The 14598-nt window shown below is 36.3% G+C and overlaps 1 protein-coding gene across 1 annotated transcript in view; it reads right to left on the reverse strand.

The window, feature by feature from the left end:
- The window catches only part of ADGB (androglobin), a 189622-nt gene that overhangs the window by 128017 nt on the left and 47007 nt on the right, over positions 1-14598 (reverse strand). Inside the window, exons 6-7 of the mRNA XM_080806887.1 lie at positions 13037-13108; positions 10505-10714 (exon numbers count right to left, since the gene is read on the reverse strand). Of these exons, the coding sequence (XP_080663013.1) occupies positions 10505-10714; positions 13037-13108 (282 nt within the window). The remainder of the gene's footprint in view (positions 1-10504; positions 10715-13036; positions 13109-14598) is intronic.

A 14598-nucleotide genomic window follows, 5' to 3' on the forward strand; every position in this document is an offset into this window, starting at 1 on the left:
ATGAAAAAGTTGTAGAAGGAGATAGTCTTGATGGTTGTACAACCTTGCAAAATATATAATGCCTCTGAATTGTATATTCAAATTGTACAGTTAAATGCTAAATATTACATCATGTATATTTTACCACAATAAAAAACTAATAATAGCAGTTCCCTTTCTACACTTTAATTTTCAAAAAAAATTTTGAAGGAACCAACTGAATCCCTATGAAGGAAAAGTTTTAAGCCAACATAGGAACTTAACTTAAACCAGTTCAACAAATGTCATCTGCTTCCAGCTAATCAATAACATATCTCAATTGAGAATGCTTTGATTGCTAAATACCATTGAGCTGTAGTCTAAATAGATGTATTACATGGTATGTGATTGCATCTCAAAACAGCTATTATGAAAAATAACTGGGAAATGCATTCAGTATTATATATCTAAAACATAATTTAACTAGATGTCACAATTTTCTTAGGAATTTTTTTGATTCCTTGATATTAATGCATTGGTTGGGTTGCTTCCTTAAAGTTTATGAAGAAATTAAATATTATATATATAGGGGCACCTGGGTGGTCCAGTTGTTAAGGGTTTGCCTTCAGCTCAGGTCATGATCTAAGGGTTCTGGGAACCCAGCTGGTGGGGCTCAGCAGGGAGTCTGCTTGTCTCTCTCCCTCTGCCCCACCCCCTCACTTATGCTCACTCTCTCTCTCAAATAAATACTTTAAAAAATATATTACATGGGGCGCCTGGGTGGCTCAGTGGGTTAAAGCCTATGCTTTCAGCTCAGGTCATGGTCTCAGGGACCTGGGATGGAGCCCTGCATCGGGCTCTCTGCTCAGCAGGGAGCCTGCTTCTCCCTTTCCCTCTGCCTGCCTCTCTGCCTACTTGTGATCTCTGTCCGTCAAATAAATAAATAAACTCTTAAAAAAAATTAAGAATATATTACATATAAATATATAATATATAAAAGCATATAATGTAAATATATATAAGATGCCATCATAGAACATTGAGTTTACTTATTTGAGTCCTTCTCATAGAACACTGAAACATTTTTACAACTTTTTTTTTAACTGCATGTAAAAGATGAATATTGGGCAGTTTTTACTGAGATTACTGTGTTAGTACCACATAATTTTAAATGACTATCAAAATATCTAATTACTTTACATGCTTATGAAGAAGGATGCCTCCTTTATTAGTATAAATATAAATTACAAAAAGTTATTTTAGAATGCAGTCATATTGGAATCTTAATATCTTCCTAGGTCAAGATAACTAAATACCTACATAAATTTATATCCTCTTCCTCCTATGACTATGCTAAAGGGATAATAAAAAATGCATTTTAATTAACCACATCAATCACAATTCCAAAAGATCAGGGACAGAGATTTGAGCAAGTAACTTGAATGAGCATAATTAGAGCTGGGACTGCACTTCCCCACCTTCACGAGGGTAACAGGTGGTGCCCCACCCATACAGCGCCTGAAGGTGGAACTCTGACTTCCTTGCCTGTCCTGAAGTAAACAAGGTGGTCTCTCTCCCCCATGGAGTCAGGGGGCAGAATTAGGACTTCCGTCTTCCTTCTGCAGTAAGGAGGAAGTGCTTTCTGCGTTAGTAGAGCCTGTTGGAAGAACTCTTATTTCCCCACTCTGCCCATGCAGGAATGAGGCAGTACACTTCTCCCTCCTCTGGTGGTGCTCAGGATACTGTGGGATGGAGTCTTATCATCTGGATAACAAACAAGAGTGGCAGAGCCAAGTAACATTGCATAGCCTTTATAAACTAAAGTAACATTTGAAACACAGCCCAGGGAAGTGAGCCAGGATGTGTACTCTGAATCTAAACAGGTTGAGCACGTGCTAAATAAAAAATTTAATTAGAAAACAGTCATAAAATAGAACACTAAAAATGTCCAGGAAACTATCCAAAATTACTCATCATGCAAAAACCAGGAAAATCTAAATTTCAATGAGAAAACACAGTCAACAGACCACAATGCCAAAAGGACAGGGAATTTGGAATTTTTAGTTAAGAAATTTAAAGCCAATGTCATAAAAATGCTCCAGGAAGCAATTATGAATACTCTTGAAACAAATACAAATAGAACATCTCAGCAAAGAAGTAAAAAAATGTGAAAGAGGAAACAACCAGAAATATTGAACTTAAACAAAACATAGGGAAAGGTCAATAACCAGATGCAAATAGCAAAGAAATTAGTGAACTAGAAGTTAGTTCAATAGAAATTATGAACAACAAGGGAAAGTAGATTTTTTTAAATGACATGAACCTCAAAGATCTGTGAGACAAGAGAAAAAGATATAACTAGTGTGTCATCGGAGTCCCCAGAAATGAGGAAAAAGTATGTGGGGCTGAAAAACATTTAAATGAATAATGGCTGAAAACTTTCCAAATTTGTCATAAGACACGACTCAACAATTTCAGGTAACTCAGAATATCCCAAAGGGGATAATTCCAAAGAAATCTATGACCAGACACATCAAATTCAAACTTCTGAAAATTCGAGACAAAGAAAAAAGCCTTAAAATGGCTAGTGAGAAAAGAACACCCGGTTGTTCCTCAGAAACCACAGAAGCCAGAAGAAAATAGCCAACTAGTTGTCAATGTTGAGGGAAAAAAAAGCCTGCCAACTCACAACGTTGTATTGAGTGAAAATACCTATAGGAATAAGGGTGAAATAAAACATTTTCAGACAAGGGGCACCTGGGTGGCCCATTCAGTTAAGTGTCTGACTCTTAGTGTCAGCTCAGGTCTTGATCTCAGGGTTGTGAGATTGAGCCCCAAGTCATGCTCTGTGTTCAGTGTGAAGTCGGCTTGAGCCTCACTCTCCTTTTTCCTCTGGCCCACTCTCTGCACTCTCTTTCACTGAAATAAATAAATGAACCTTTAAAAAAGTTTTTTTTCCAGGGGCGCCTGGGTGGCTCAGGCCACTGAGTTAAGCCTCTGTCTTCGGCTCCGGTCATGATCCCAGAGTCCTGGGATCGAGCCCCGCATCAGGCTCTCTGCTCAGCAGGGAGCCTGCTTCCTCCTCTCTCTCTGCCTGCTTCTCTGCCTACTTGTGATCTCTGTCTGTCAAATAAAGAAATAAAATCTTTAAAAAAAAAAATTTTTTTTTTCCAGACCAGAAAAGGTTAAGATAATTTATCACCAGAAGACTGGCCCCAAAAAAGAATGGTAAAAGGAAATTCTTTAAAAAAAAAAAAAAAAAAAGGAAATGGAAGAAATCTTAGGACATCAGTAATGAATAAAGAGCAAAGAAAAATATAAACATATGTATAGCTATAAATAAAGTATAAGCTATGTATGGCTATACAATAATACAAAATGGTTATAAAGTATTCTTTGCTTCTTGAGCTTTAAAAATTATATTTGACATTTAAAAACAATACTTATGAGCAGGTTCTGATTATGTATAAAGAAAATATCTAGACAGCTATGCTATAAAGGGAGGGGGATAAAGGGGCCCAAATGGTGGTTAAGTATTTATGTTCCAATATAAGTGGCAAAATGCTGCTATTACTAGACTGTGAAAAGCTAAGCATGTATATTTTAATCCCTAGAGCAACTACTAGACAAAAAAGTAATACATAGAGACATACTAAACACCAGAAATAACTCAAAATGGAATCCCAAAGAATGTTCAAGAAACACACAGAAAAAAGGAAACAGATACAAAAAAAATAAATAAATAACAGAAGTAACAGAGTATACAAGTAATAAAATAACAGACTTAAATCCCAATTATATCAAATGCAAATTGCACAGAAATTAAAATGTAAGAGTAGCTTGGATATACTTATAAAAATTAAGAGTTTGTATATAATTAAATAATTCCACATGTAGAAATCCCAGAAAAAAATAGGCATATAAATGGGCAAAATGTATACACAAAGATGCTATTTTACAGAATTGTATTGGTAAAACACTGGTCATAATCTAAATGTCAAGATGAAATTAACAAAATATGTATGGTTATTGTTACATTTGAACAAAGGAGTACAAGGTAGATCAGTGTATATATTAGCATAAATAATGCCTAGAGTTAGGGAAAAATTACATTACAGAACAGGAAGTACCATACCATCCCACTACTACCATAAATTATATGTAGTAGGCTTACATATATTTATAAGAAAAATGTTTAGGAAGATACACATAAGTCATTTATTATGATTGTCTACATAGGCAGAACAATAATGAATTTTCATTCTCTACTTTGAACATTTTAATAATGTTTGAACTTGTTTTACTGAAAGCATTTACAATGTTAATAATAATGAAATAACAAAAACATTTCTATTTTGTAAAATGTAATTTAATGATGGAAAAATAATTCGTCATGGTATATATCTTGAAAACACTGTTGCTCAAGCTTAAAAAACAAAAATGTCACTGGCTGGGAGAGAGTGTGTTTCAAATGCTGCAGTGCATGATTTGGCCAGAGACTCCTCTCAGGGGGTCGGGGCTGGGGCTCGGGAAGCAAAAGAGGTAGTGTTGGCACTGTTGGTTTTCTGCACCTTACTGTCTAAGAAACTCTGAATTTGACAATAATTTTGTCCTTCAGAAGTGTAAGGGTCTATCAGAAACAAAAGCTAATACTTTGTTTTATATATCAATAGATTGATGGCGACTGGAGAAAATGATTGGTCCCAATGTGTGTGTTTTCCCTGTTTATTGAGAGGCAGATGAAAGCCCTGGGACACTCCCAGCAAAGCAGCCGAGAGCAATACGTGTTGTGAGTGGAAAGTGCTCACTTCATTGCTTCTGTCAAGGGGCCAGAGGAATGCTGAAAACAGAAGGAACATGACCCAGCTGCACGTGGCCCCAGTAGTGTACCATCACTTCCAGGGAGAGGAAGAGAGGACCTTCTCTGTCTTATAACATTGTTCCTTGTGCTCCTCAACAAATATTTGTCTGGCGGGTGTCGAAGAACTTTGATTCCGGTCCTTAGAATCCAAACTGGAAATAGTAGAAATACTTCTATGGGGGGAAATGATATGCTGGTGTAAAACTCTGCACCTTAAGTGTCAGGCAGAGAGTTTCTGACAGGAGGGTTTGCTTCAAAGAATGATTACAATAAATGCTTGGAGGGGCAGCAGGAAAGGGGAAGGAGATTCATGTGCAATAAAGCAGAGAAGGAAAACCAGTGCCCAATAACAAAAAGGTAAGCAAGCATCAATAAATTGAAGACAAAAAAGAAAAAAAGAAAAAGAGAGCAAGGGGAGGAAGACTCAAAGTGTAGGAGAGGTGACAGGGGAAGGAAAAGAGTGTAGAACCGAGATGCGTCCATCTCCTTATACCAAATCAAGCAGTAGAAGGTAACAGAACTTACTGCTATGAATATGTTTCTCAAATATTTGAAGTGAAAAACAAAGAATAGACATATAAATACTGAACTAGAATTAGAAGGAAAAAGTCAAAAATTAAATTGTGTATATCTAGAAAGAGATTTTTAAGAAGAAAAAAAATGTTTATCTTGTCAGAAAGAATTTACTCTAATTCTTTACTACAACTGCCATGCACACAGATGTTGACTCAGCCCTGCCACTGGGAATTAGGTAGAAACAAGTAAAAATATTTGGCCCTAGCCCTGAGAGAACAAATTTCTACCAACCAGAAAACAAGGTACCATCTCCCTATCGCATGAATGCAGCCTCTGAGACAGCAAAGTCCTTGTTTTTTGCCCTGTAAAAATTGCAGCTATCTATTTATTATCACTGCAATCAGTATTTGATATCCTTTCAAGGACTACAATTCCAATTTTAAAGAATAGACCAACATAGGGAAAAACTAGCAGGAGAGTAGAGTGACCTGGCTTGTGTATTTCGCTTACAAAAGGAACTGAAGGTAATATTTGCAGGTTACATGATGCTATACACAGAAAATCTTAAAGACTTCACTACAAAACTATTGGAATAAGTGAATTCAGTAAACTTGCAGATACAAAATTAATATATAAAAATCAGTGCCTTTCTATACACTAATAATGAAGTAGCAGATAGAGAAATTAAGACAACAATCCCATTTACAATTATACCCAAAAGAACAAAGTACCTAGGAATAAACTTAACGAGGGAGGTGAAAGACCTGTACTCTGAAAACTTTAAAATACTGATGAAAGAAATTGAAGATGATGCAAACAAATGGAAAGATAATCCATGCTCATGGATTAGAAGAATAATTTTGTTAAAATTTCCTTCTTGCCCAAAGCAATCTATAGATTCAATGCAAATTCAAAATACCAACAACACTTTTCACAGAACTAGAATAAATAAGATTAAAATTTGTATGGGCCCACAGACGACCCCAAGTAACCCCAAGCAATCTTGAGAAAGAAGAACAAATCTGGAGGTATCACAATCTCAGATTTCAGATATACCACAATCCTTCGTAGTCAAAACAGTATGGTACTGGCACAAAAGTAGACATGTAGATCAATGAAATAGAACAGAGAGCCCAGAAATATACCCATACTTATATGGTCAGTTAATCTATGACAAAGGAGGAGGCAAAAATACATGATGGGGAAAGGACAGTGTCTTCAATAAATGGTGCTGGGGAAACTGGACAGCTACATGCAAAAGAATGACTTGGGACCACTTTCTTACACCGTACACAAAAACAAACTCTAAATGGAAGAAAGACCTCAAAATGGATTAAATGTGAGACCTGAATTTATAAAACTCCCAGAAGAAAACATAGTAATTTCTTTGACATCAGCTGTAGAAACATTTTTCTAGATATGCCTTCTAAGGCAAGGAAAACAAAAGCAAAAATGAACTACTGGGACTACACCAAAATACAAAGCTTTGCACAGCAGACAAAGCCATGAAAAGGGCAACATAGTGAGTAGGAGAAGATAGTTACAAATGATATCTACAGTAAGGAGCTATTATCCAAAATAAATAAAGAATTTATACGAGTCAGCACCAAAAAACAAATACCCCAATTAATAAGTTGACCGGAAATCTAAATAGACATTTTCCCAAAGAAGACATACAGGTTAACAGACACATGAAAAGATGCTCGACATCACTCATCACCAGGGAAACGCAAACCAGAACTGCAATGAGATATCACTTACAGGTGGCAGAATGGGTAGAATAAAAAAGACAAGAAATAACATGTGTTGAAGAGGATATTAGAGGAAAAGAAACCCTTGTACACTGTTGGTAGGAATGTAAATTGGTGCAGCCTCTGTGGAAAACAGTATGGAGTTTCCTCAAAAAATAGAAATGCTACATGATCCAGGAATTCCACTACTAGAAAAACAAAGAAAACCAAAGCACTAATTTGAAAAAATATATGCACTCCTATGTTTATTGCAGCATTATTTACGATAGCCAAGATATGGAAGCAACCTGGTGTCCACTGATACATGAATAGAAAAAGATGCGGGATACACACACACACACACATACACACACAATGGAATATTACTCAGCCATAAAGAAGAATGAGATCTTGCCCTTGGTGACAACATGGATGGACCTAGAGGGTAGTAGCATGCTAAGTGAAATAAGTCAGTCAGAGAAAGACAAATACCATATGATTTCACTTATACATAGAAGCAAAAAACAAAACAAAACAAAACAAATGAATAAAATAACAAGCAAAAAGCAGAAAGAGACCCATAAATGCAGAGAACAAACTGGTGGTTGCTAGGGTGGAGGAAGTGAGAGTATGGGAGGTTGGGCAAAATGGGTGAAGGGGAGTGGGAAATACAGGCTTCCAGTTATGGAAAGAATAAGTCATGGGAATAAAAGATATAGCATGGGGAATATAGTCAATGGCAGTATGACAGTTGAAAAGTGACAGATGGTAGCTACACTTGTGGTGAGCATAGCCTAAGGTATAAACTTAGTGAATTGCTATGTTATATACCTGACACTAATGTAACTTGTGTGTCTTCTGTACTTTAGTAATAAAAAAAAAAAAAACCCTGTAGGTTGGACCAATATATGAATATAAGAGGTATACATTCAAGCAAAATGCCTGAATGAAGAAAGCATCTAGAGGGCTATAGCTTCTTGTATATTTTTACATACACTGATGAATTCACTAAGAGGATGGGATATGGAGTACTCCATAATCAAGTGCTCTGGAAAAAAATGAAGCAGGGACTGGTGAGATAAGGTATTAGGGTTTCAGATAAGGTATAGAGTAAAGGCCTCAGAGTGAGTGTTTTTAACACTAAACCGAGAGGATATGCAGACACTGGCTGTTGTGTTCTAAAACAAAACGGTATTATCCAAGTATTCCATATGTAAACAAATTACATTCATATAATAATCATATATAAAGGAAAATAGACCTCAGTATTTAAAATGACCCAAATTTTATAGCATATATATTCTAAATGAATAAAATTCTGGAATGCACATTCCAGCTGAATGAAAGATGAATGAAAATAAAATGCTCAAGAGAGAAGTTGAGCAGGATGATAAACACTAAACCCTTTTATAGAGGAAATACAGGATACTTTATTATAAATGTGTTCAGAGATAAATACCAACAAAAACGTTTATTCAAAAAGCATATATTTAAGAAAATATTGAAGCAAAAGAATATTAGGTGGATTTTGTTCTAAAAAATTAAACAATAAATTCGTGACAACTAAAGCAATATGGTATTTAAAAAGGACAAGAAAAGGGGCACTTGGGTGGCTCAATCGGTCAGTGTCCAACTCTGATTTCAGCTCAGATCAACAAATTGTCTACAAAAATAATTCATATGGAACAAGTTCTATCTCAGTGCTCAACAGCTTAGCAGCAGGCCCCACAAGCCATTCCTCAGGAGAGACCAGTGAGAAACTAGAAGAAGCCACTGGACATCAGGACCTTCCTTTCTCCAGGGCTACCCTTTCTAGACTGCTTCAATGATTGGTTCAGAATGAAATTTCAAATTGGAGCAAATATTTTTGTTTTAATTCTGAATCCAAGTGGATTTGGGCTTATGAGGAATCAGTACAATTAAAGAAAAATAAATCACAGTTTCTTTGTCAAATGAACTGTAGTGTTAATAAACATTGACCTCTGTCCAGAAGGAAATTTGCAAAGAAGGAAGGATGTCAGGAAGCAGAGAAAGAGAAACTAATGGGCTTGGTCTAATATTCTACTGATGCTGCTTTGTAATACTTAATAATTTTGAACTTGCTCCTACCTCAAGTGTAAGCAAATGTGTGGAAAATGGGGAAGGAGGCAAATCCCCTGACATTTGACCTCCGTGGTTGCCTTCTTTCTGTAATCCCTCACCCATATTCATGGGGCATCCACCTTCTTAACACCACAGCCTCACTCTCACTCCTTGGTGCACATTAAAACTTTGAACTCTTGTCTACCAAGTTTGCCTCCTGCTTGGTAAATAAGGAAGACAAAGACATTTAGGAAGTCATTTTCTCTCCTCACAAAGTTTTGACTTTCAAAGTCTATTGTCTTGCAGTAAACATCAAAACACCAAGAATCCTATTTTAGAGATCAGAGGCTAATGCCACCTTCTTTACTCTTACCTTCCTGCTGTAATGATCCTATTAATTCCTAAGCATTGGCCTTTCAGCATCCCCCATCCCAGGAAAGATTGGCCCAGGCTCCCCGGGTAAAGTCACGTTCTTTAGAAATATAGAATGGAATGATTAACTTTTCATACTTCTCCACATCCTCAAATGTTCAAGAACATTCTTCCTTAGTGACTAGGACCACCTTCATGGGTGTACAACCTGTACAGTCACAAGGAACCTCACGCTTAGAAGGACCCTATGCTCTTTTTTTTAAAGTACTTCTGTCACCACATTGACATTCTTAATAATTTTCATTTTAACAAGGGACTCTGTAAAACATGTAGCTGGCCCTGCCTGTGAGTCTGGGCCTTTAGAAAGAAGCCACCAACAAAAACTCAAAGGTGTTTCATAACCTAGTGTTGCTGAATGTGGTGTGAGCCTACTTTGCCTTATTAACTAGGGGATTTTTAATTCTCTATTTCTACTATCCCATTTGCTCCTTTTCAGGCAGAAGCAAAAACGTCTTGTCAAGCCAAGATTTGTTAACTTGAGTACAAATCTCAAATTTAGGGCAAAGCCTGGGTGGGACCATGCCCCTCAGGAGCAGCAAATACCAGGAGAGAAAGAATGGACCATGCTCAAGCACTCCCTCTGCTCAAGACCCCATCCACAATCACAGACAAAGGAGGAAGGAAGAGAGCCCCATGCATCCACCTGTCCACCCAGGCCACCTGCCTGATAGGACAGAGATAGCAGAGGACCACCCTTCCATCATCCAAGCAACTGCAATATAAAAAGCATGTGGGATTGGGGTCTTAGGACAAACAACGATGTTTGTTACTGACCCCAAATTACACACGTAGGGCATATCTTCCCAGTGTCTGCACAATTGATGTCCTGTATCTTGTAATAGCCTAGGTAATAGCGTGTAAGACAAATATATTTCAATATGAAGGACAGACGAATTTCAATGCACGTGAATGTGAACTAACTTACCATCCAATAAAGTTTCACGATATACTTCCCATAGTTATTGAATAAAGGCATGTGACCTTTCACAGCCTTGCACAGAGAATAGATGTGTTCCCAGGGCTTCCAGATGAGAGGAGGAGGATCCCCTGCATTCCCTTTAAAATAATTGTTCAAAGTAGCTCCATTGAATATCTTCCACACTGCATAGATTTCGCTGATAATCCATCTCATCAGCTAGAGACAAAAGCCATTCGTGTTAATCAGTTGTTCCTCAATTGTTGGTACTGTAATTTAGGTGGGAAACCAGTCAAAATCTATTTCCAATCTACTTTTTCATATTAAATTCTACCTGTAATGTGCTTCACATTTTGATTTCTGATCTACAGATTAAAGTCATAGCTCTTGCCTTTGTTGTCAGGAAATATAGTCACAATACATGCTAAAAAGACTTAATATTAAACACACTCAGCTAAGAGCTGTCTTCCAGAGTAAACTACTAGTGGTTTGACATTGACCTCCTTTTGACATTGACCTTCATTTCAACTGTGTGTGTGTGTGTGTGTGTGTGTGTGTGTGTGTGTGACACAGAGAGAGAGAGAGAGAGAGAGAGAAAGAATGAATGCTCCTGAGAGCAGTGATATTATTTTGGGATTAACTTTTTATAAACGATTAAGCTACCCCTCTGTAAACGTTGAGAAGTTTGCAAAGAAAATTATCTCTTCTATGTCAATAGGGTCAGCCAGACAAGGAATGAGATATGAGAAAGAAAATTGCACACACATTTAAATATCTTCTAAGTCTCATATTTCATATGCCAATCTGCGGGGGAGAAGGGCTCTGAACAAAATTCCCACTTGCAGAGTTTTCAATGGGCAACAAGGCACAGTGGGGAGTTGAGCTTCGCAGTGGAAACAGACCAGGATTTGAATCTTCCTTCAGATCCTTCTGCTCTGGGGAACGTCATTTCACCATCTTTAAATTGCAATTTATATAATGCTGTCTGTAAAATGCAGATTATGCTATCTATTTTTCAGCATTTTATAGGGAATAGAAACAATGTATAGAAAAACATCTCTGGGTCACAGTGGTTGTTAAGTAAAGACATTACCCTAGTAGCATGGGATTTTCTGAAATAATCGTCTTGCATTTAACTGCCTGGTTTATAAGAAGATTAAATACTTGAGACTAACCTTATAAGATTCATGTTTTCCTTAATTTACATTATCTAGGACATTTCTTCAAGTTTAGTTTAGTTGAAAAAGAAAGTAAATCAAGTATCTTCCTGAATGTATACCTGGGAATTTTGCTAGAATATTTTATACTTCCCTCAAAAATGAAAAGCTGAAGTCTATGCATGCTTTGGGTTATAAAATAAGCATATTTTAGGCTAAAATATAAAGTATAAAACACTTTAGAGATAACATTATACTACTCAGTACAACCTGGTTGAAGAAAGAAATGTTTTGACTTTAATCTTGGTCAAGATATTTAAGATTAAAAAAAAAAAGATATTTAAGATAAGATGGGCGCCTGGGTGGCTCAGTGGGTTAAGCCTCTGCCTTTGGCTCAGGTCATGATCTCAGGGTCCTGGGATTGAGTCCTGCATCAGGCTCTCTGCTCAGCAGGGAGCCTGCTTCCCTCTCTCTTTTTTTTCTCTCTCTGCCTACCTCTCTACCTACTTGTGATCTCTCTCTATCAAATAAATAAATAAAAATCTTAAAAAAAAAGATATTTAAGATAAGAAAGGCAAAGTGTTTGAATCAATAATGACTATTTTTTTTTAAAGATTTTAGTTATTTATTTGACAGACAGAGATCACAAGTAGGCAGAGAGGCAGGCAGAGAGAGAAGGGGACGCAGGCTCCCTGCAGAGCAGAGAGCCCGATGTGGGGCTCAATCCCAGGACCCTGGGAATCATGACCTGAGCTGAAGACAGAGGCTTTAACCCACTGAGCCACCCAGGCGCTCCAATAATGACTATTAATTCTGACTGGCACAGAATTTTTTTCTGGGAGAAAATAATTTTAAATATTATTAATATTTAATATTAAATTAAATTAAATTAAATTAAATATTAAAAATCTGATATAATTGCCTTAGGGAAGTGGAACAGAGTCTGCTTCTGATGGAAAAAACCCAGGGTGGAGAGATGGGGGTGTTTAGGTGAGATTTTCCCTGTATTAGCAAGTCAAACAACATCAGGACGCCCTGCCCTTGAGCACTATGTAGAGCAAGTTCCAAGCAACTTCATGTCCATCGCTAGGCACTTGCACTAAGAGGAGAAAGCCCAGATCATGAGATCCCAGCTACCGTGGGTTTATGGGCAAGAGAGTAGGGGCACAGCAAAGCTAATGCTAACATTTTCCCACCATCTACTCATTAAACTTAACTGAAGAGGCTTCTCTTCCTCTTTGAATGTCTGGTGTATAAAATACAGAGTTACACCAAATCTAGAGGTGAGCAAGGGAGAACTGAAATTGACGGTCTGGGAATTGTTTTAAGCAGGTCTGGAAAATGAAGCCTGAAATCAGGCTTCTGTTAAAACTTCCTTACATACCTCACTGCAGAGTAAATGTTCATTTGCTGAAAACAAATCAAACAGGATTTCATTTCTCACAACTACTGGAGCCTGAAATTAAAAATATATGTAAAAAGAGATATTCCTCCTTAGGAAAAATAAAGGAAATGTTTCATGCAATATAAACAAGTCAAACCTGATCTCATTTCTCACAACCAGAGGAATTAAAAGAAAAAAAAATAAGTAAAGCTCTCCATAAGATAACCCTTTTAGAGCTATCGGTACCATTCACTTCATAATGTAATGCCTATCAAACACAGTATTTTCATATACAAATGAAATGTTATAAGATATAATATATGCAGATGATCTCAGCATGCATACACACACAGTCTGAGAGTTTAAAAAATGACTTAAAATTTAAATTAACCTTTCAAGTTAAACCCGAAGCTTAGTTAACACATGCTAGCAGGAAAAATATCTTCATCCCTTTGATAAAACATACTAGGTATGACAGCTTTTTAAAATCTTGCCAAATTTCAAATCCTCTTATCTTTAAAAAAAATCATATGGTGGTCATTATTTAATTGGTATATATCTAAAGATACTTTTGTATGTTTAGATCACTAAGGAATAAACATAATAAGGGAAAATATGATTTATAATAGTTTTTAAAAATTTGTTATAATTCATATCAAGCTTATATACTTAACATATCAAATTAACATAAATATGGTTTTGACTAATAAAAGATTTTCATGGAAACTAATGTCATCAACTACTCTCAATCACATATAATGAGCATCTTGAAAACTCAATAAAATATTTCTTTATGTCTGAGAAAAATTAACCCAAACTACCTTGAAGGCCTGAATTGACTCTTAGTTTATAATTTATGATCGTAATAAGTTCGATATATATTACATAAAATATTTTATACAAAAATGTATATTTTAAATTCTGTTTTGGCTAATTGTGCTTCTAAAATGGCCACACTCTTCGCCCAGTAACAACATACATTAAAATTGATTATAGATTAAATATTGAATAACTAAAATTTGAGGTGTGAGACTTAATAGCTGCCTGCCAATTAATATAAGATAGAAACTGATGGTGTGTAAAAGACAGCAAATATTAAGGTAGACGTCTCTACGGAGGTCTGGATTCCCTACACCTGTACTTGAGACAGAATCCATCTTCAGACACTTTACATCTGCTCAATATCATCATTACTCAAGGAACTAAACCATCCACACCTCAGAAATATACAAATATAGAGATATAGAAATATACAAAACTGATCATTCCCTCAGTGGTCAGAGCTTGTTAACCTCCTCAGCTGTATAGCCCATGTTGATTGTGATATCTTAAATCCAGGCTTTTAAGTTTGTTCATAATTTAGCTTCTCTCTGACTTTAATCGTGTCCTCCGACTTCGTATTTGGCTTAGAGTAGAATAGAGTCAATCTCATGTAGGAAGGTCGTTATTGTTTTGCTAAATTTTTGTCTGAGCTCTCTGTATGCCCACAGTTAATGAGTTTCCATGTAAAATATATTTACCACTGTGGATCTAGACTTTAAAACTTAAAAAACATTATTCTA

Source organism: Martes martes, assembly GCF_963455335.1.
Source record: "Martes martes genome assembly, chromosome: 6".
In the NCBI taxonomy this organism is placed as follows: domain Eukaryota; kingdom Metazoa; phylum Chordata; class Mammalia; order Carnivora; family Mustelidae; genus Martes; species Martes martes.